Source organism: Syngnathus typhle, linkage group LG12, assembly GCF_033458585.1.
Source record: "Syngnathus typhle isolate RoL2023-S1 ecotype Sweden linkage group LG12, RoL_Styp_1.0, whole genome shotgun sequence".
NCBI classification, from domain to species: Eukaryota; Metazoa; Chordata; class Actinopteri; order Syngnathiformes; family Syngnathidae; genus Syngnathus; species Syngnathus typhle.
Window position 1 is genome coordinate 9,017,064 of NC_083749.1, and position 23,051 is coordinate 9,040,114.

Consider the following 23,051-nt stretch of genomic DNA (forward strand, 5'->3'; position numbering starts at 1 on the left):
AACAATACATTTAATTTATCTTTTTAGAATTATTTATATTATTTATATTACATAGTTTATTTTTTATCTTTTTTTTGCATATGTAAAGCATTAAAGTCAAGTAAATGCAGCACAATAAAGCTTGCTTGGCCATGTCCTTGTTTTAAGCCCGAGCATATACCGTATTGGCCCGAATATAAGATGGTGTATTTTGCATTGAAATAAGACTGAAAAAGTGGGGGTCGTCTTACATTCGCGGTCTAGACATTATTCCCATTCACAACGCTAGATGGCGCCAGATATCTTCAAAGTGAATGCTGAACTTAACTCCCCAGGCCAAAGCAAATCCCTGTCACGAAGAATAAAAATAAAAATAACGGTAGGAGTTTGCATTATTTTATTGCAATGTTTTTCCTTATTCAGATTTGTTTCAAGACTAGTTACAGTTAGACTTTACTTTGATGGTTAATGCAGTTATTGCAATTTTATTGTTTTATCACAGTAGATTGGTTTCTTTACATTTCAAAAACCAGAAGCCATTCATCTATAATTGTGATTGCACTTTAGTTTATATATTTAAATGTTCAGATATTAAGATGTGATAGACATTTTTTGCATGATTTGAATGAGGCAAAATAACATGCTTTTTCTCTCGAATATATTGTTATAATCGTTTGTTTCAGATATACTGTAATTATTTTCTGTATAAAAATTAAATTTGGTGTTCAAAAAGTCTTTTTTCAAACTTGAGTCTTGAAAAAGAGGGGGTCGTCTTATAATCAGGATCGTCTTATATTCGGGCCAATACGGTACCCACTGCAATACTATGGATGTTGGACTGAAAAAGCAAGACAAAAGAAAATAAAAACAAACGAATATGAAACGGGAACGTAGACTCACTCATAGTGCCGTTGCTGGGCTCCAGTGAGGATAATGGTGAAAGCACTGATTCGCAGTTGGAGCATGATATGGTTGTCTGGATTCAACAGAGTGAACACGCTGCTTTCAACTCTCTGAGGCGTCTTCAACTGCATCAGTAGACTGAACTCGTGAGCAAACCTAAACACAAACAAGACACTGTTTTTTCTGAGATGTTATTGAACAAAGAAAACACAACGTAGTGTGCAATAGATTGCCTTGGAAATATTGAAAGTATGTCATCAGATATTTCAATAAATGAACATAGCACCAACAGTTCTAGTAGTTGTCAAATTAGTAATATTGCCATTTAAGGCATACTATATAGTATAATGAAAATGTGAACTTTGTTAATTACACGGGGAAGAATACAAGATGCCTCAATACAAGTGACTGGTGACATACAAGATCTATAGTAACTGAAACCCAAACTTTTTTTTCCCCAGTCTGAAATTGATTCACATGCCTCCAAAGCAACACTTTTATTGCAACTTGACAAGAGCTAATTTTCCTCAAGAGCAAATAATGTTATAGAGGATCATCGGTTTATAACAATTACAACAGTTACAAACAGTGCCTAATGAACTAGTTTGTAAATCAGTATTACAAGTCAGTACTTTTTTTTCCTCCTGTGACTGTTGTTATTCATGCTCTATAGGTGTTTTTTTTACACATACAGTATATCTTGTAAATAAAGACTTTACTACTTTTTAATAGCCTTAAAAATTCAGGTTACATCACAGAATGTTGTCATAAACTGAGGATCAAGAGACACAGCCAGCTGACCTTTACTTCACAGGTGTCAAACTCAAGGCCCGGGGGCCAGATACGGCCCGCCACATCATTTTATGTGGCCCGCGACGACAAATTGTGCATCAAATTCGTGTGTCATTACTAGAATTGCAAATTGTCTTCACTTTTAATAAGATCTTTTTTTTTAAATATTTGACCAGTTTTTACTCGTCTGATTTGAAAACGAGTTATTTGTCAGTTTGTTTTGTAGCTTTTATTGTATATAATATGAGGTAGTCATACATTTATTTGGGTTGACAGTCATAATGGCCCTCTGACAGAAGCTATGACTACAATGCAGCCCGTGAAAAAAAGGAGTTTGACACCCCTGCTTTACCTCATTATTGCCATACGCCTTCCTCCTATGCTAGTGTTTATGCTTTTTTTTTAAACATTAACACCAACGACATAAGGAATTCTGATTTTTCTCCAATGTGAAGCAACCGAATGTAGATTTTACTCAAAATCAATAGAGCTGATCATTTAAGAAGACATGCAGCTAAAGATAAAATCATACCCTTCAGTGAAGAGCTGCGTCAGAGGGCGAGCCAAGACGGAGTACTGTCCCACCTGTAGGACTGGGCACCTGCCATCCTCCATGGTCATAGAGGTATTTGGACTGTTGAATGACTGAATGGAAAACTCCAGCAGAATGTCCACCTCATCTGGAGCGAGATAATTCAATTAACTAAATGCACAATTACATTTCTTCAATCGTCAACAAAATAACATTGCATTGTGTTTGGATATTCTGTATATTTGTAATTTTCAAAACAATTTTTTAGATTTGGGGGGAACTAAGTGACTTTACCCAATATCAAATTAATTTATGAAGAGGAGTATCTTATTGATTAAGTCTCAGAATCCTCCATCTTTTGTATCATAAAATTAAATCAAAATATTAACGAGAAAGTGCCACCCAAAAAGATTAAAGATTAAATCGGCTGATCCAGGTGGCAAACAGGCAGAACCCATCTCCTTCACTTGTGGGTAATTACAACATACTGTGGAGCTTAGCATGCCGCGAACAGACCACTTACTGATGCCATTATTAAAAAGCGGAAATTCACTCATGGACTCGTTGAGTATAAAAGTTTAGAGAGGGCTGGCACATTTTGCCTTGTTTAAACTTGTTTTTTTCACTCGATGCCACAGAATGTAATGGATAGCAAATATGCCATATCCTGCTCAGAAATTACGCTTTATGAGGGGAAAGTATGCAAAGTGCTTTTGATTACATAGCGGAAGTGAGAGAAAGCTGGAATATTTATACTGATCACATTCTCATCTGAGAATAAATGGATTCATTTCAAACATAAATGTCAGCTGTCAGCATATATTTTGGAGGTGGTTTATTGTGTACATTTCTGCATCACCAGCGGATCATTCAGGAGTAGAACATGAGCCTCTTGAACATGGAAACACTTCTGACTTCTAGGAGAGTGCACCATTGGTTTTGTAACTGAATCCAAATCTGTCAGCTATTTACGTTTTACATCCTGGCCATCCTAGCCATGCCAGACAGATGCCTTCAACACAGAGCTTTCTCTGTGGTCACACTCTGCAGCCCAGAGGAATGCAACTGATGGAACATTTTACTGCAGGTCACTAAGAATCCCAACATATGGGCCTTCTCAGAGATGGATGGAGAGAGAGAGAAAGAGAGAGAGAAAGAGAGAGAGAACGAAAGAGAGAGAGCGAGGGAGCAGAAGAGAGACTAAACTCTAGTCACTAGAGAGAGCGAGAAATTATTTGAATTAGGTGCACTCTTGCCCTTAACCACAACTCGTGAAATGAGGTCAAATAGTTTGCTAATGAGCTAATTTAAGCATGAAAATATGAGAATTGGGAGGGGGGGACATCAACAAAGATTAGCAAATACAAGGTTTTAGTGGACATCATTACTTTTTAAGATGATCGATAAGTACATTGGATAATAAATGGCAGGCAAAAACGTGGGCGTGGATGGGGATTTTTGATGGAAAAACATTAATATCTAAAACGCCATAGTTTTTCTTTTCAAAGCTCAATGAGTCCAAACTTATTAGCCCGATTCATGAAAGAAAATTTCCTCATGGCCTCGAGGGAAACGCTTTAAATTGCATGCTTTTCTTCAAGTGTTATAATAACAGGATCAAACTATTAAGATGAGAGGTAAAAACGAGGGGGAGACAGGGGAAGTGTCACCCAGTCATGCTTATGTTTTGTTTCAAAGTAAAACAGCTGTATCAGATGTCTGAGATCTGTTAAGAGTGAAGACTTTCAGGACTGATTGTTTTGATTCTGATTATTGAACACATACACCCCTTTGTACCTCGAGGTACAAAAAATAAATGGAGAGAGCGAGAGAGAGAGAGAGAGAGAGAGAGAGAGCGAGAGAGAGCGAGAGAGAGAGGGACAGACAGACAGACAGACAGGCAAGCAGACAGACAGACAGACAGACAGACAGACAGACAGACAGACAGGTAGGTAGGTAGGTAGGTAGGTAGGTAGGTAGGTAGGTAGGTAGGTAGGTAGGTAGGTAGGTAGGTAGGTAGGTAGGTAGGTAGGTAGGTAGGTAGGTAGGTAGGTAGGTAGGTAGGTAGGTAGGTAGGTAGGTAGATAGATAGATAGATAGATAGATAGATAGATAGATAGATAGATAGATAGATAGATAGATAGATAGATAGATAGATAGATAGATAGATAGATAGATAGATAGATAGATAGATAGATAGATAGATAGATAGATAGATAGATAGATAGATAGATAGATAGCAATTAAAAATTTTAAAGAACACAATTTTTATTAATTTAATTCATTTTAATCATTAAAAGAAATGTGTAAACGTAATGAAACACAAAATTTACTGTCTCAGCGGATTGTTTTTGTTCGAATCATCAGTTTGTCACAATGTGTCCAGCAGTCATAATAAAGAGAAGCAGAATTATCTTCCACATCGTACAGCGCCAAGTTCTTTTTACTCGAATATGCAGAATGATGGAGTGACAGATAGAGCAGCTTTATGACAGCTAGCACAACTACCCGACCCTGCTTCCGTAAATGGAGGAAACTCAAATGGGAAGGTCCTTAAAGACTTCCACCTGCTCTGATGGAAAAATATCAGCATCCTGACCAAGTATCACCAGATCAATAATGAAAGAAATGAATGAGTACAGGAAAATATGTATTCCTATACTTTTCCACTGATGCTTTAAGCCACTGGTGTCAAACTCAAGGCCCGGGGGTCAGATACGGCCCGCCACATCATTTTATGTTGCCCGCGAAGACAAATTGTGCATCACATTTGTGTGTCATTACTAGAATTGCAAATTGTCTTCACTTTTAATAATAACGTGTTTTGTTAAATATTTGACGAGTCTGATTTAAAAACGAGTTATTTGTCAGTTTGTTTTGTAGCTTTTACTGTATATAATACGAGGTGCTCATACATTTATTTGGGTTGACAGTCATAATGGCCCTCCGAACGAGCTATGACTACAATGCGGCCCGCGAAAAAAATGAGTTTGACACCCCTGCTTTAAGTGATGAGCACACCTCTAGCCAAACTGAAAGTTACCAAAGGAGTGCACTGTGAACAACACACAGATTCCCCATCTCGGCATGTAATTGATAAACCTTCTGTTTGTGTGTGTCCCTTTTAGAGAATTACATAAAATCTGTGACGACATGCCTATTAACAGGTCTAATAGTCCAATGGAGGGCAGGAGGAAGGACAGCAAATGCAGTGAATGCATATCACAGCTGTATTTATAACAAGGCCCAATGGCTCACTCGGTACCAGACGCGATAAACTTCCGTCTCAGAAGCCTTCAACATGCACTCATCTGCAACAGCACAAAAGGTAAGTGTCCACCGGGGAGAAATGATCATCATTTGTTTCCAGTAACATACTTCAATCCACAAACTAGAGAAGGGTGGTCCTGTCATGATTTTGATTGATATGCAGTTACTGAAACAATCTGACATGCATACATGTCTTGTCAGAGCAATGGTTCGATTCAATGGGGTTACAATTTGATTAGATATGTTCCGCCTCAGTTGAGATGGTATAATGGCATGTGCATATTCACAAGCAGCACAAAGAAAGACCGTCAAAACAACACCCAGTGTAGATTTAAAGTACAGCAAACATTTAATCAGAATGGTAATTTCATATTGTCGCCACTTTGTGTTGACACACTGTAGTTCATATAATAATCGGGAATGTGTAACAAATCGTTCTGCACTTAAGTAAAGGCAGCAAATGAAAATAGGCATTAAATCCATATTGGACGAATGGTCTATATCCAGTGTCAAAGATAGAAGTTCTGCATTTTAAGTAGACACCCGATAGGATGAAGGAAGAAACTTCTTTTTGTACTGCAGATTTTTGCTTATCCTGTTGTTTCTTTCAATTACATCAAGGAGGCAAAACCTGAGGCTACAAGAGACAACAACTCAATTCAGCTCATTGAAAATTTTCTGGAACGTCAAACAGAGACAACATTGCTTCCCGTCATTTATTCTTCTCTCTTGTTGCTATCAATGTAATCCATTCAAAGTACTGTTTAAGAACACTGGAGCCTGTCACAAAAAAAATTAAAAAAAATAAAGTTTACAAAGCAGCAGGCCTGCATGCAGGAGGCTGGAAAGTTGAAGAGTCTGCAGGGGATTTGTGCCACCTTGTGGCTACTTCCTATAGCTAGTTCCGGTACACAAAAAACAGGAATCGGAAGGAGTTAAACATTAACGACACTACGGAAGGAGGGGAAATCCCATCCTGAGGATTAATGTCGCAGTAGTATTGCATTTGCAGGCCCATGTATTCAACACCAGATAATGACATGTGCACATGAGAGCTCACTTCGAAATTGCTTTTACATGTCACTCTTGTATTTTCAGACTGGTTGTAAGTCATGTTAACTACAAAATACTCAGAACAAACCGACACACTGAACAACTGAAACCAACCAGTGATAATATGACCCTGCAATGCAGGTCTTGTATTATGTTTCTCCAGGCTATCTATATGTCACGTGTTGACAATAACACAGGGGTGTCAAACAAATTTTTTTCACGGACGCATTGTAGTCAGAGCTTCTTTCGGAGGGCTATTATGATTGTCAACCCAAATAATTGTATGAGCACCCCATATTATATACAGTAAAAGCTACAAAACAAACTGACAAAAAACTCGTTTTCAAATCAGACGAGTAAAAACTGGTCAAATATTTAAAAAAAACAGATATTATTAAAAGTGAAGACATTTTGCAATTCTAGTAATGACACACGAATTTGATGCACAATTTGTCTTCGCGGGCCACATAAAATGATGTGGCGGGCCGTATCTGGCCCCCGGGCCTTGAGTTTGACACCGGTGAAAAGAAACACGTCGATACAGACAGATGACAAAAAACACTAGATATTATATACATCAGCGTAACTACAGAAATTAGTTAATATAGCCACAGTGTTTGAACACTTAAACAGCGACATAGAGACAGACAGCAGTTCAGTCTAACTGCATAGACCGTCAGTATAAGCAGCCGTGTGATAACGCAATCCTCAGAGGAGGCAAGGCAGGAAGTTGGCTCCTCAGAGCGAATTGTCTTCGGTTTTAAAATAACTATAAAAATTCAACCATTTTGGTTCAAAATGGTACAAAACTCCTGAAATTAATAGGAAAATGACTTTATAATAAACTTTTGGTAATAAACTTTTCATGATGGCAGGGGAGGCACGGCCTCCCATGCCTCCTCTGACCGCATGTTATTATGAGTTAATGGGTGGCAGATCATGGATCTGTGGTTCACCAAGAAACAGCATTTTTTTCATTTCATTGGATGCAGATGCCCCAGCTTGCAGCTGGCATTATCCTGGCAATGACATCATAAACTGCTTGAGGAGAATTGTGTGTCGCTGGGTTTTTGATCTGCTTTGGCTTAATGCCTTTCATTTTGATGTCGACTGATATTATTAGGAGTCAAAAAGTTTCTTTATAGACTGACTAGACAAGTCAAAATGTGTTTTAATACACAAATCAAATATTTATCCTTCAGTACGTGTGTTTGTGTGTGTGCGCGTGTGCGTGTGCGTGTGTGTGCGTTTATTGTTTAACAAATTTAATGCTAAATGTCTGCAATGTCTGTCAAGACACATTATAAGAATCATGTAACCTAATTATTTAAATATTAAAAACTATCATCACTTTTGATGTCGATGAATTTTTAAATGTGGCCTTTCATAAAAAAAATTAAAGCATGTCATTTCTCTGTATTAGCTCATCCAGTGATTGGCCAACAATGACAAAATTGTTGTCATTGGCTAGAGTTGCAATGCAGCCGGTTGATAAAGTTCATTATATATCCATCCACCAATCTTGAATTATCCCATGAGTGTTTTTGATATCCAGTAAAAAAAAAAAAAAAAAGAAGAAAAGGTCACGGGGTACGGTATGAACTTTCAGATCGTGAGAAGCACATCTACGTATATTAACATTCAACTCTTGAGTATCACAAAAATGTAACAAAATGAAAACAAAGTTGCACTATTAGTCAAGCCACATCTGTTCAGGATCTAGATGAGACCTTAGAAATGGTTGAGAAACTCCACGGATTCATTTCAGACAGAATGAAAGATTGGAGCTGAGGTCTGTTCTTGCTGATAACGCACACAGTTGTACAGTGTTAGATGAAGTCAAATCAAAGCTGCTTTGAAAGCGGAATGTTTAAGCTATATCACTTGCAATGGAATTTTGCTTCAAGGGTTCACACGTGAATAGTTATAATTCATGTAACAACCCACAATGAAAAATTTATTTTTGTATTAGGTTACTGATTTTTTTTGTTCAAAGGGGTTCTCGTTTCATCATTATTTTTTCATGAAGTATTATCATCATTATGGTTGCATCTTTCATTCAACTGGCAGACAAAATCCCCAAATTCACGCTGCTGTGTCATCATGAGTTATAGTACAAGATGAGTGAGCCTGTCGGGGGAAAAAGCCATGGAGGCCCGAGGCATGACCTAATCTCTTTTATCTTTCACCCATAAACTTGAGATCCTTGCTTTCTCCGAAACCATTATCCTTCCCGTCACTGATAAATATTTTTTCTTTCCTTTTCCCAAATCGAACCCTGCACCGGTGAACTGTGAGGCGGATGAGCTAAATGAAATTTATAGGAAAAATTAGGCGACAAATATATATACTGTCTGCTAAGCATCTTGAAGAACTCTATTTATTTATTCATTCTTTGGATTTTTGAGAAACAGCAGCTCTCAACATTGGTGAGATATAAATATATATATATATATATATATATATAGATAATAAATATTCAATCAATCAATCAATCAATCAATCAATATATCTGGAACATGATGAAACAGATCATAGAGGTCATATTATTCGGCAATACAAAATCAGACTACAGTCACACTTAAGAAGTTGAAGTTCTATAGATGCATTTCCCTCTGCCATATAACAAAAAGATTACGCAAAAAAAGGAAATGTGCTGCAAACCAAGCAGCAAAACAAACAGTGTGTTGCTGAGGAATTCAGACGTAACTCACTCAGGCGCCTGGCACAGTGCCAATCGGAGATCAATTTCAGCAGGTCATGATAGGATTAGAGAAGTTCAACACAATGTAAACGCAACAGCGTGTGCACTTCTGTCACTCTATCAACAATTCTGAGAAAACAAACGCTGCTGAGAGAGTCAAGCCGCCGGGATGTTGTCTTTAACTTAGTCTAGATGGCACATTCAAATCCTTCCAAGTTCCAAGAGATGGAACATGTATGAATCGGATTCATCTCCTGTTTCTATTTGCACAATTGAAAGTGATTGTGTGCTGTCCAAAAAAGACCAACTGAGACTTTGGGCTAAGCAATTAATAGAAATCTAATGATTGAATGATTATTATTTCCACACCGATAAAAGTGCAGGGCTGACAATTGGACCGACCCAAGAAGTTGGGTTGACCCAACTTTGGGCTGTTTTGTGCAAAACCAAATTCCTAAATTTAGAGGTGGATAATTGAATATGTGAAATGCATCCACGTGAAAATGGCAAGAAGGTTACAGATATCGGGAATTTCAACTGGACGTGGCCTGGAAAGTGACCAATTATAAATGATTGGCAATTCCTTTTCAACCTACAGTATTCAATATGTTCCAACAACAATATATTTATTGTTCAAACTGAAGAGCAAGTTGTCATTGCTGTCATTTTATTTTGTAAATATTTGATACATATGAATGAATGAACGAACGAATGAATGGATGGATTTAATGGACAACATTTAATACCATAAATCATTGTCACATCATAAACAATAAGATGGTTATATCGGATTTAGTAGAAGTGCTATTCTCCATTCGTAGTCCTTCATTGGGTAGGGAATCCATAAAATTGAATTTTAGCATATATATATTTTAGTATATATACAGTGGGACAATTAGGTAATTAGACACCCACCAATTGCGCAAGTTCTCCCACTTACAAGATGACAGATGCTTTTTATGCCATTTTGGGACTCGTTAATTGCAATGCATTTTAAATGAGTGAATAATTTGATTGCTAGTATGGAGGTTTATCTATGTATGGAGGCTTCTCTTACCTGTGTGCAGCATCCCGGAACCAGTCTCTCCTCCGTAATCAAGCAAGGTTGAGAAATCTTCTGAGGTGCTCCAGCACAAGCTACTAAACCCAAGAAGTGAGAGTGTCCACTGAGGCCACCAGCACAGCATCTCCATCGTGTATTCCGGTGCCAAAGTGTGTTGTGGATAAAGCATGCGACTGTCTTCGCTGGTCTTTGTTAACTGTCCGGTTCTCTCTTCCTCCACTTCAACCGGCAACTGTTTGACCCCTGGGCTAAATCAAATTATGAAGCCAGACAAGATCCGCCCACGTTCTCCTATGTGTCCAATTGGAACCCTGCATTTCTCCATGATTATATTAAGGCTCAATCCAAACGCAGCTCGCAAGAGGACTGAATAGGAGGCCTTTTTTACCTTTTTGAACTTTTTGTTATTGGATATATGGTTTTTTTGGGGGGGGGGGGAGAGCAATTGCTATACAGACACCATGTCATTTGTGTCATAACATGACACAAATTACCCTCTCCCCCCCAAAAAACCCATAATGACCCCACCCACTGAAAATGACCACGCCCCCTTCCAAAGGTGTCCTCTGTTTCAGAAACCCAAATCTGGTCACTATCATCCAAGCTAGTGTTTGTCGTGCGTGTTGTTTGATCAGAATCAGAATGCCTTTTATTGTCATCGAGATAGGAGCACAATTGACCCCCCCCCCAAAAAAAAAAGACCCCGCCCACTGCAAAATGATGCATGTTTGAGTTGAGACAAGATATGGCTCTTGGAAATAAGCTTACGTTTGTTTGTCCTTGTCCTGATGTTCCTGTACTAGCTATAAAGCTTTCAGACGCTTGTGAGTCATTGATACCAGATGAAGCCTTGAAGCTTTCCATCCATGTGCTTCACAAAAAAGTTAACCTTATAAGGTTTCATATGCACACTGGCGGCCAAAGCCTTCATTGTCAAGATTAGGTATAGCATTTGTGTATTTGATCTGTTTGATTATTTTGAGGTTAATGGCGTGGTATCAAATGAACTAATGATATGGTGTTTAGGATACTTACCTTACTTGTGTCATAAAATGTTGGGAATTACTCAAATCTCATGGATCTCCATTTCTTAAGATGTATCACATGACGCGTGTCATCATTTGTCATCGTTTAATATCATTCTACATAATTCTATATGATTCAATACTTCTCCACATTATTCCATATTGTTCAATGTCATTCCGTACAATTCACTCTCATTTTATTTCATGATTCCAAGGCATTCCACATGCTTTCATATTTTGTCATTCAGCATTTCGACACAAATTGCTTCATCTATTGTCACTGCAAAATGAAAAGAATTGGCCTCACTTTTGGAGGAGAGTTTAAATCATTGTGCAGCTCAGCTTTCTATTTCTCCCCCTAGTTGTCTCATTTTGCTTCAGATATGGTGTGTCATGCCCCTTTTTGATTGGTTAGCTTTTACCAGTGCAGAGAGCAGGGCTGAATCGCCACACAAGCGCAAGAAAGAAAAAAAAGTGTCTTGCTTGCTTCTGATTTTTCTTCTTAACCAGTCTTGACAAATATGGAGACAAAATCCTTAACATAAACATTAAAAGCTGAACAAAACAAAACCCTAAACAATCTTAAAAACTAAGCAACTTGTTCTGAATATGAAATCAAACTAATTACAGTTAAAAAACACAACTAAAAACTAAATAAACACCAAGTATAATGAAAAATACAAAATTATTATCATCCCGAGGGTGGTTAACTATTACCGTATTTTTCGGAGTACAAGTCGCACCTTTTTTCATAGTTTAGGTGGGGGTGCGACTTATACTCAGGAGCGACTTACAGTACATGTGAAATTTTTAACACATTTTTTTTTGTCACTCACAAATTCACACCGTCATTATTGTCATTGTGAAAGAGATTCACTTCACATGTTATTTTCAGACCAAACTGGATGAGGGTGCTTTAGGCCTGCTTTGATCAAGTCACCATTGGCGAGAGTTTGAAGGATTTAATCATTTGTAGTGACACAGAAGGTTTGACACTTATTTATGTTATAGTTATTTGATATATATTTTATTCCGTGTAGCGATACATATATTTATCGTTACAGTTCAGTAGTTTCACATTGCCAAGGGAGGCTGTGAAGGCAGCAGGATGGGCACGATTGTTGTTGGCTCACTGAGCTCTTGTTTTTGTACATAAAGAGCCAGTTACCAAACCCACGTCTTGCCTGGTACTTTGGTAACGCTACAATATAGTAGCGTTACCAAAGTAACGCTACTATATTGTACACGTAAATTGACGCAACTGACGACGAGTCTGACGTGAGCGGCGCATGGAGTCCTGGAGTCAACAGCTGTTTTTTTTTTTAAGTGACACAGAGGACGAAGATTCTGATGGATTTAATGATTTGGAGTGACACGGATGGTTTGATAAAATTGTTGTCTATATTATAGTTTGATATATAGTCTATATATAGTTATATGGGCCTGTGGAATAAGTTGAACTGCAACTGACATCAGCGGCACACCGCACACGCTTCCGGGTTAAGAAGCGCCGGCGTTTACACAAAGGACGAAGATTTCAATGGATGATTTGGAGTGACACGGATGGTTCAATAAAATTGTTGTTTATATTATTGTTATATGATATATAGTTCATATCTAGTTATATGGGCCAGTGGAATAATTTGAACTGCAACTGACGACGAGTCTGAAGAAAATATGAACTGTGGTAAAGAAAAGGAGTTCAGCATCCCAATCAATAGGTACATCGAATTATCATTGATGCAAAAACACATGAAGTCTGCTCAAATAGAAGGTGAAAACTTCACGGATCATTGCCCGTCTCCCCAACACACTCGGAATTCTCAATAGAGACTCTTTGGCAAGTGACTGAGCAGGCAACAACGTTCTCGCCAGTGTGGATTCTCGTATGTCTTTTTAAGGTTGCCTTACAACCGAATTCCCGGCCACAAACTGAGCAGGATAAAGGTTTCTCACCTGTGTGGATTCTTGAGTGCGTTTTGAACTGTTCCCTTCTTGAGAATTTTTGGCCACAAACTGAGCAGGAAAAAGGTTTCTCGCCAGTGTGAATTCTTGTATGAACTGTTAAAGATTTCTTACGACTGAATCTTTGGCCACAAACTGAGCAAGAATAAGGTTTCTCACCAGTATGGGTTAATGTATGAAGTGTTAGACTTTTCTTTGCTGAAAATCTTTGGCCACAAACTGAGCATGAAAAAGGCTTTTCACCAGTGTGGATTCTTGTGTGTGAATGTAAATATGCCCTCTGAGAGAATTTTTGGCCACAAACTGAGCATGAAAAAGGTTTCTCACCAGTGTGGATTCTTCTATGAAGTGTTAGATGTCCCTCACGACGGAATCTTTTGCCACAATCTGAGCAGGAAAAAGGTTTCTCACCAGTGTGAGTTCTTGTGTGCCTTTCTAAAAATCTCTTCTGAGAGAAATTTTGGCCACAAAGTGAGCAAGAAAAAGGTTTCTCGCCAGTGTGGCCTCTTATATGACGTACTAGATGTCCACGAGCAGAGAATGTTTGGCCACAATCTGAGCATGAAAAAGGTTTCTCGCCAGTGTGGATTCTTGCGTGAATTTTTAAAACTTCCTTACGAGCAAATCTTTGGCCACAAACAGAGCATGAAAAAGGTTTCTCACCAGTGTGGGTTCTTGTATGAAGTTTTAGCAAATCCTTACGAACGAATCTTTGGCCACAAACTGAGCATAAAAAAGGTTTCTCGCCAGTGTGCTTTCTCATGTGAAGTTTTAATTCTGCCCCACGATAGAATGTTTGGCCACAAACAGAGCATGAAAAAGGTTTCTCGCCAGTGTGGATTTTTGCGTGCGTTTTTAAAACTCCCTTAGAACAATAATTTTTGCCACAAACTGAGCAGGAAAAAGGTGTCTCACCAGTGTGGATTATTGTGTGCGCATTTAAATGTCCTCTCTGAGAGAATTCTTGGCCACAAACTGAGCAGGAAAAGCTTTTCTTTTTTGTGTGCATTGTCATGTGTCGTTTCAAAACACTGTTTTTAGCAAAATATTTCCCACACTGAGAACATTGGTTGTGTTTGTTTTGAGACTCATCATCAGCAGCAGGAGCAAATGATGACAAGTCATCACTATCTGATGGTGAAGCTGCTTGTGACCCCCCACAGTGGTCTCCATCACCTTCTCTGGTCATTTGTTGACTTGAGCTGCAGCTTGGAGGGTCCACCCCTTTGCTCATCTCATGTTGACCTTCATCTAAACTCTTCACAGGAACACCAGTCAAAGGCATCTTGCAGGTATCTTCCTCCTCCTCGCTTTTAATGTCACAGGAGTCTTCTACCTCCTCTTTAATACAAGGCCACTCATCCTCCTCTTTTATGGAGCAAAGAAACTTCTGCTCCATTTGTTCATTCAAGTGATGGACCTCTTTGCCCACATCTGTGCGCTCTGGCTCCTGCAGATTAGGACGAATAGCTTCACCGATGGCTGCAAATGAAGACAAACACACATTATACCAATGTATACTAACAATGAAAGTTACAGTTGAAAATCTAGACAAGGACTTCTTCAATCTGCCTATCGCACATGATTTTGATCAAATTCTGCTAAATAGAAACACTGGAAAAGGATTCATAATAGAAAATAGACCTGTACTAACCTGCTCCTCCCAACACAACATGAGGCTGGAGCCAAAGAGCTTCCAGTCGTGGACGACTGCGGTCCTTTTCCTCCACGTACTTTGCTGTGGTCCTTGCAGACATTTTCTCGCTGCAACCACTGTCAGGTCTAAGTAGGAACAGACATTAATTCGCACACTGAAACAAAGATAGAAGAAAAAAATTCATTGCTAAAATAGAACATGATAACACAATTAATGGTCCGATTAATAAATTGGAATTTCTCAAATTCAGGATTAGAGAAACAAGTATATAATTCGGTATGATTTTGACACTTAAAAACAAAAGGAAGAGAAAAAACTACTGCAAGAGTGTTATTTTGTTTGTAGCAAGATTCATTTAACTTCGGAGGATAAATGTAGAATTATGGCAGTACAAAGTAAGTTGGATCGTTTCTATCTGAATAAGTCAGCGTGTGAGATCGAGGGCAAAATGGATTGAATCCGACAACAAAGAAACTCACTGGTCTTCTGGTGGATGGCAAGGAATGCAAGGATTCCAAGGTGATAGAAAAAGAAGTTTACATGTTCTACTCTGAATTATACACATCTAAATTTTCAAAATAGGATTGTAAAATACTTTTTCACAACATTCATCATCTAATTCCACAAATTACTTCTTCGTACAAGTTCCTGCTACATGTTAATGGGATTGATTTTTGTGATGATAAATGTAACAAGTTTATGAGAGGCTGTTTTTCTGGTACTTTAAAACGATGTTATATTTTGAGAGACTTCTGCTCCGTAGACATAAGTGATTAGATGCAAGTATTTGAAATTTCCGGTTCCACTAAAAACAAAGGAACTTTAATTTAAAATGATCAATAATATTTACCAAACCAAGAAACGTATGAAGACGAAATTTAAAATGGGAACTGTGTTTTTTTGTGAAGGTGAAATTGAACACACACACACGCACACACACTCACCCCTCTGCTCAGCCAAATTTATTGTGTGATATTGTCACGTGCCAACATGATAATGACATAAATTGACTCCTACAGTACTAAGACCACAGACCAAAGAGCACATTTTTAACAATGAACATTGTGTGCATTGTCTCACACAGACAAACTCTCAGTTCAACAAAGTCCAAAAACAAAAACATAATTTACAATAGCGTTTTTTCACTTACTATGTGTGGCTGGACAGACCTTTAACAAACTCCCCTTCATTGCATGGCTTTTTAGCTCGTGCAATGCTTCAAGCTACTTGAAACAATGCAAGCGTGCTTCGTAATATTTTTTAAACTGTACCTGTTTTTCTGCCTGACTTTTCAAAGTGTCCAACTTGCGCCTGCGAAATTCAGTCCCTTTTGGAAAGTCTTTATCGACATTAGCATGAAGTGAGCTGAAGTGGCGCTGAAGATTTGAAGCTTTTAAATGCGGTCATGACGTCCGTCCGACGTATCAGGCAGAAGGAAAACTTCAGTGACACACGGCTGATTGGGGAAAGATTTTTTCAACCGATGTCAGAATTAAAGTGTCTCTCCCAAGCCAAAAGTGTAGAGTCCCCCTGTCTTCTCCCGCCTTGAATCTTATACCACATGCCCCCACCTCCCTTGGGGGCACGCACACTAGGGCTGCTGGATGACCTCTGACCCGCCAGCCTGCCTTGTTGATTCAACACAGATGGCCAATTGCTGTATCCTGGTGCCAGGAAGTGTCCCTTCTGGCCCAGGCACCATAAAATCCCACGTGTGCGTGACCTGGTCACACTTAGGCTTAGAAGTGAAATATACATCGCACCTAAATAAAAATACACAACACGGGATTCCCCTCCATGAGTCGTCACCTTATCGTGGTGGAGGGGTTTGCGTGCCCCTATGATCCTAGGAGCCATGTTGTCTGGAGCTTCATGCTCCTGGTAGGGTCACCCATGGCAAACGGGTCCTAGGTGAGGGGCCAGACAAAGCACGGCTCAAAAAGCCCCTTATGATGAAGAATACACATGGATACAGATTTCCCTCGCCCGGACGCGGGTCACCGGGGCCCCCCTCTGGAGCCAGGCCTGGAGGCGGGGCTCGAAGGCGAGCGTCTGGTGGCCGGGCCTCCGCCCATGGGGCCCGGCCGGGCAAAGCCCGAAAAGGAGATGTGGGTCCCCCTTCCCATGGGCTCACCACCTGTGGGAGGGGCCAAAGGGGTCGGGTGCAGTGTGAGCTGGGCGGCGGCCAAAGGCAGGGACCTTGGCGGTCTGATCCCCGGCTGCAGAAGCTGGCTCTTGGGACATGGAATGTCACCTCTCTGGCTGGAAAGGAGCCCGAGCTGGTGTGCGAGGCAGAAAAGTTCCGACTAGATATAGTCGGACTTGCCTCCACGCACAGTTTGGGTTCCGGTTCAAGCACTCTCGAGAGGGGCTGGACTCTCTTCCACTCTGGAGTTGCCCACGGTGAGAGGCGTCGAGCAGGTGTGGGTATACTTATTGCCCCCCGGCTGGGCGCCTGCACATTGGGGTTCACCCCGGTGAACGAGAGGGTAGCCTCCCTCCGCCTTCGGGTGGGGGGACGGGTCCTGACTGTTGTTTGTGTCTATGCACCAAACGGCAGTTCAGAGTACCCACCCTTTTTGGAGTCCCTGGAGGAGGTGCTGGAGAGCGCTCCTTCTGGGGACTCCATCGTTCTACTGGGTGACTTCAATGCTCACGTGGGCAATGACAGTGAGACCTGGAAGGGCGTGATTGGGAGGAACGGCCCCCCCCGATCTGAACCCGAGCGGTGTTCTATTGTTGGACTTCTGTGCTCGACACGGATTTTCTATAATGAACACCATGTTCAAACATAAGGGTGTCCATGTGTGCACTTGGCACCAGGACACCCTAGGCCGCAGTTCGATGATCGACTTTGTAGTCGTGTCATCGGATTTGCGGCCGCATGTTTTGGACACTCGGGCGAAGAGAGGGGCGGAGCTGTCAACTGATCACCACCTGGTGGTGGGTTGGCTCCGATGGTGGGGGAAGATGCCGGTCCGACATGGCAGACCCAAACGTTCTGTGAGGGTCTGCTGGGAACGTCTGGCGGAATCCCCTGTCAGGAAGAGCTTCAACTCCCACCTCCGGCAGAACTTTTCCCAGGTCCCGGGGGAGGCGGGGGACATTGAGTCCGAGTGGACCTTGTTCCGCGCCTCCATTGTTGAGGCGGCCGACCGGAGCTGCGGCCGTAAGGTCATTGGTGCCTGTCGTGGCGGCAATCCCCGAACCCGCTGGTGGACACCGGCGGTAAGGGATGCCGTCAAGCTGAAGAAGGAGTCCTATCGGGCCGTTTTGGCCTGCGGGACTCCCGAGGCAGCTGACAGGTACCGGATGGCCAAGCGGAACGCGGCTTCGGCGGTTGCTGAGGCAAAAACCCGGGCGTGGGAGGAGTTTGGCGAGGCCATGGAGAATGACTTCCGGACGGCTTCGAGGAAATTCTGGTCCACCATCCGGCGTCTCAGGAGGGGGAAGCAGTGCAACGTCAACACTGTTTACAGTGGAGATGGCGTGCTGCTGACCTCGACTAGGGACGTCGTGTGTCGGTGGAGAGAATACTTCGAAGACCTCCTCAATTCCACCGACACGCCCTCCATTGTGGAGGCAGGGCCTGGGGACTCTGAGGCGGACTCTCCAATCTCTGGGGTTGAAGTCACTGAGGTAGTTAAAAAACTCCTCGGTGGCAAGGCCCCGGGGGTGGATGAGATCCGCCCGGATTTCTTAAGGGCTCTGGATGTTGTGGGGCTGTCATGGCTGACACGTCTCTACAGCATCGCGTGGACATCGGGGACAGTGCCTCTGGATTGGCAGACTGGGGTGGTGGTTCCCCTCTTTAAGAAGGGGGACCGGAGGGTGTGTTCCAATTACAGGGGAATTACACTCCTCAGCCTCCCTGGGAAGGTCTATTCAGGGGTGCTGGAGAGGAGGGTCCGTCGGGAGGTCGAACCTCGGATTCAGGAGGAACAGTGTGGCTTTCGTCCTGGCCGTGGAACAGTGGACCAGCTCTTCACCCTCAGCAGGATCCTCGAGGGTGCATGGGAGTTCGCCCAACCAGTCCACATGTGTTTTGTGGACTTGGAGAAGGCGTTCGACCGTGTCCCTCGGGAGGTTCTCTGGGGGGTGCTTCGGGAGTACGGGGTACCGAGCCAACTGATAAGGGCGGTTCGGTCCCTGTATCACCGATGCCAGAGTTTGGTCCGCATTTCCGGCAGTAAGTCGGATTCGTTCTCAGTGAGGGTTGGACTCCGCCAAGGCTGCCCTTTGTCACCGATTCTGTTCATAGTTTTTATGGACAGAATTTCTAGGCGCAGCCGAGGCGTTGAGGGTGTCCGGTTTGGGGACCTCAGCATCGCGTCTCTGCTTTTTGCAGACGACGTGGTGCTGTTGGCTTCTTCAGGCCGTGATCTCCAGCTCTCACTGGAGCGGTTCGCAGCCGAGTGTGAAGCGGTCGGGATGAAGGTCAGCACCTCCAAATCCGAGTCCATGGTCCTCGATCGGAAAAGGGTGGAATGCCCTCTCCAGGTCGGGGATGAGATCCTGCCCCAAGTGGAGGAGTTTAAGTATCTTGGGGTCTTGTTCACGAGTGAGGGGAGGATGGAGCGCGAGATCGACAGGCGGATCGGTGCAGCGTCGGCAGTAATGCGGACTTTGTACCGGTCCGTCGTGGTAAAGAGAGAGCTGAGCCAAAAGGCAAAGCTCTCAATTTACCGGTCGATTTACGCTCCTACCCTCACCTATGGTCACGAGCTATGGGTCGTGACCGAAAGAACGAGATCCCGGATACAAGCGGCCGAAATGAGTTTTCTCCGCAGGATGTCCGGGCTCTCCCTTAGAGATAGGGTGAGAAGTTCGGTCATCCGGGAGAGACTCGGAGTAGAGTCGCTGCTCCTCCACGTTGAGAGGAGCCAGATGAGGTGGCTCGGGCATCTCATCAGGATGCCTCCTGGACGCCTCCCTGGGGAGGTGTTCCGGGCATGTCCCACCGGTAGGAGACCCCGGGGACGACCCAGGACGCGCTGGAGAGACTATGTCTCTCAGCTGGCCTGGGAACGCCTTGGGATCCCCCGGGATGAGCTAGACGAAGTGGCTGGGGAGAGGGAAGTCTGGGAGTCCCTCCTGAAGCTGCTGCCCCCGCGACCCGACCCCGGATAAGCGGAAGAAGATGGATGGATGGACAACACGGGATTTCACCTCATGCGCATGTGCGTTTGACCAAAATACCATATTAAGCGAACACGCACAAAAAAATAAACACAAATGTTGATATGAATGTAAAAGACCTGCATGAAACCAGGCAAAGACCCTCATGAGGCTCACGAGCCGCGGGTTGGCCACCCCTGATTTAGACCATCTTTTATTTTTGGCCTGAGTTTGTACAAATGTTTTGGCTTGACTTTCAACAATGGGCTTGTTCAAAAGGGTTGCTCTTTGTTTCTCTTACTATCTCTGAAGTTAAGTTTCTGTTGTTGTTTCCCAGCAAACAAATCAACATTGCGTGCAAAAGGAATGTGCACGTTTTGTCACAAATGGAATGGAGCAGGGCGACCAAAGGCAGCTTGGACCAGGGTTTATTGGAGAACTCAAAGACAGACTATAAGAAGCTCGACTAGGGACAAGACTAACTGAACAAAAAGACAAGATAAAGACAGGAACGACAGACGAGACGTGAAGACATTAATGATCCGACGGGGGGGGGGGGGGTGGGGGGTGAGGGGCAGACAGGACTTAAATACACGACAGGTAACAAGAGGCAGGTGAGAATGATCACACTATTCATGGGCACACAGGAGGGGAGGGGCGAGCACACAGACAGAAACCATGACAACAGACACACAGTGGAACGGCCGGGGACGAGACGCGACACGTTTTCCTATAAAGCAACCCAACTCTTGAATATATTTTAATTAGGGTGACCAGACATTTTCCTTTCCCTGGACCTATCCTGCTAAAAGAAAAAAACGTCCGTGGGTAATTTCAAAAATTGTCAGAGATTTTGTTGGACTGCCTCAAACATACTACAATACATGTAGAGTACATTCTCAATGAAACTCCCACTCCATCCCATTTCACTCAATTCAAGTTTTTTTCTGTATCGTTCGCAAATAAGTCGCGCATGAACATTCACGTTCAAATTCCCGTGCTTTCGCCAGGGTCGTGATCGTTATGAAGATGAGTGCTTGACATGCAAGGCAGGCACTTACGTGTCTGTGGCAAATAAAGGTGCCAACGCAGCCCGCAAGTGGAGGACAGAAGAGGAGCCCTTTCTTTTTCTTCAAATGCTTCACCAGTGTGTGGTGGATTTTCTTCGGTGGTCAGCTGGTCTTCAAAAGCAAGCCGTGGAAAAGTGGTTGGCTCGGGGAAGGAAAACTTCAGTGACGCACGGCTGATTGGGAAAAGATGTCAGAATGAAGTCTCTCTCGCCTTTGTCTTCTCGCTGCTGAAACTTATACCCCACCCTCACTCGAGCGTGCGCACACACAAAGGCTGCTAGATGACCTATGACCCAACCTATGACTGATGGGAAGCAGCTGCATCCATGCCCCCTGGCGCCAGTAAGTCTGCCTTCCTGAAACTGGTTCCCAATATCCGACACAAACCTGACTGGGTTACAGCTTACTAAACTAATGTCCCCAACTCTCCTCCAGTTGCCCTAACTAACATGAATTCAATATTTTGTCATATATGTTGGCATTCACCGGATTAAAACAAATTGTAGTAAAATGAGCTGTTCGTGGTTGTGTATAAAACACAATAGTTCCAGTAAGAACATTACTTAGCCGGCAAATTTATATCCTTTCAGTTTATGTTGGTACTTATGTACTAATAGTAGTAATGGGCTAGTACAATTTATAATAATAGATAGTCGTGTAGTAGCAAGTGCAGTAGTTTCTAGATTATTATTTTTAAAATCCAAATCCACAAGACAAAGAGCAGAATCGAAATATACTACAGATGGGCGTATTTCTTTTGTCTTTTTTTACCAAGGGTATGACTATAAAACTAGTTAGTGTTAGTTTAAATATGTTTTTGTTATTGTATGTTGTTTTGCGTTATTCAGGCCAATAAATGCAATTGTGATACAGACATCATGTCATTTCTGTCACAAATGACCCCCCCAGTAAAAAAACAAGACTAAATGACCCGGCACACTAGAACACGCCCCCTCCACATAATGGTGTCCTCTTTTTCAGAAACCCAAATCTGGTCACCCTCCTGTTAAAAGTAATAATAGTAGATAATAAATATTATTATCCATCATCCTCCACTTATCCGGAGTTGGGTCGCGCAGACAACAGTTATAGACAGGGAAGTCCAAATTTCCAGGTCAACTGCTGGTGGGACATGCTCCAAACAACTCTTTAGTCTCTGAGAGTGAATGCAGTAGTTTGTTGTGATGGAAAGTGAAGCATAAAAACCCCTAAACCTGTTAAATTAGCAAATTACAATATAAACTTTACTTATATGGGGTTTTTTCAGATTGCAAGAATTTGTGAATGCCAGAAGCTGGTGGTTGTGTTTACAACAAAATGTTAATGCTATTAAAACTTTAGCCAGGCTAGTGCTGTTACTTCCATGTTTACAACAAAATGTTAATGTGATCAAAACTTTAAAAAGGCTTTCCCGTCTACTGTCTTTCTTTGTAAACAACTCGTGCGTACGTGCAGTATATACACGTATACACGTACTATAAGTATAAAACTGAAAATAAATCACAAATTTTAGCTGGGGCGGCTTATAGTCCGGTGCGGCTTATAGCCCGAAATTTACGGAGACTTGCAGAGTCTCGTCATATGAGGACGTGTTACTTTGTTGTTTGTTTGATATAATCATTTTCAGCAGAGTCATATTTTTTTGATCAACCCAAGACAGAAATCAAACACTGCAATATGTTCTTCTATGACCATCCATCCATCCATCCATCCATCCATCTATTTTCTGTACTAGTTATCATATTTTATCGCTGGTACAGTACTGTGAAATCTTATATAAATAACAATAATCAAAACAGACTTGGGCTAAAGATAAGATTTTCATTCTTTATATATACATATTTATGTCATGCATCGTGGCATTTGTACCTGTATAAATTTGTAGACATCGTTTCTGAAACCTTTCATTGAATTCTGTAT

The 23,051-nt window shown here is 41.9% G+C and overlaps 2 protein-coding genes across 2 annotated transcripts in view; both read right to left on the minus strand.

Moving 5' to 3' along the window:
* Positions 1 to 10,540, minus strand: part of si:ch211-196i2.1 (collagen alpha-1(I) chain) — a 57,947-nt gene extending 47,407 nt beyond the window's left edge. The window contains exons 1-3 of the mRNA XM_061293227.1: positions 10,291 to 10,540; positions 2,207 to 2,354; positions 880 to 1,038 (exon numbers count right to left, since the gene is read on the minus strand). Coding sequence (XP_061149211.1) covers positions 880 to 1,038; positions 2,207 to 2,354; positions 10,291 to 10,465 — 482 coding nt within the window. The 5' untranslated portion in view covers positions 10,466 to 10,540. The remainder of the gene's footprint in view (positions 1 to 879; positions 1,039 to 2,206; positions 2,355 to 10,290) is intronic.
* Positions 10,541 to 11,412: 872 nt separating this feature from the next.
* Positions 11,413 to 21,460, minus strand: LOC133163824 (gastrula zinc finger protein XlCGF57.1-like). Its single transcript, XM_061294080.1, has 3 exons — positions 21,123 to 21,460; positions 14,941 to 15,068; positions 11,413 to 14,768 (listed from the first exon to the last, which is right to left on the minus strand). Exons 2-3 carry the CDS (start codon positions 15,041 to 15,043, stop codon positions 13,105 to 13,107), a joined length of 1,767 nt encoding a protein of 588 aa, XP_061150064.1. The 5' UTR covers positions 15,044 to 15,068; positions 21,123 to 21,460; the 3' UTR covers positions 11,413 to 13,104.
* Positions 21,461 to 23,051: the final 1,591 nt, after the last annotated feature.

Coding starts and splice junctions, on each gene's coding strand:
- LOC133163824 (XM_061294080.1), bottom strand. CDS start 15,043: ATGTCTGCAAGGACCACAGCAAAGTACGTGGAGGAAAAGGACCGCAGT. Junction 14,769..14,940: donor TGTTGTGTTGGGAGGAGCAG/GTTAGTACAGGT, acceptor CTTCATTTGCAG/CCATCGGTGAAGCTATTCGT.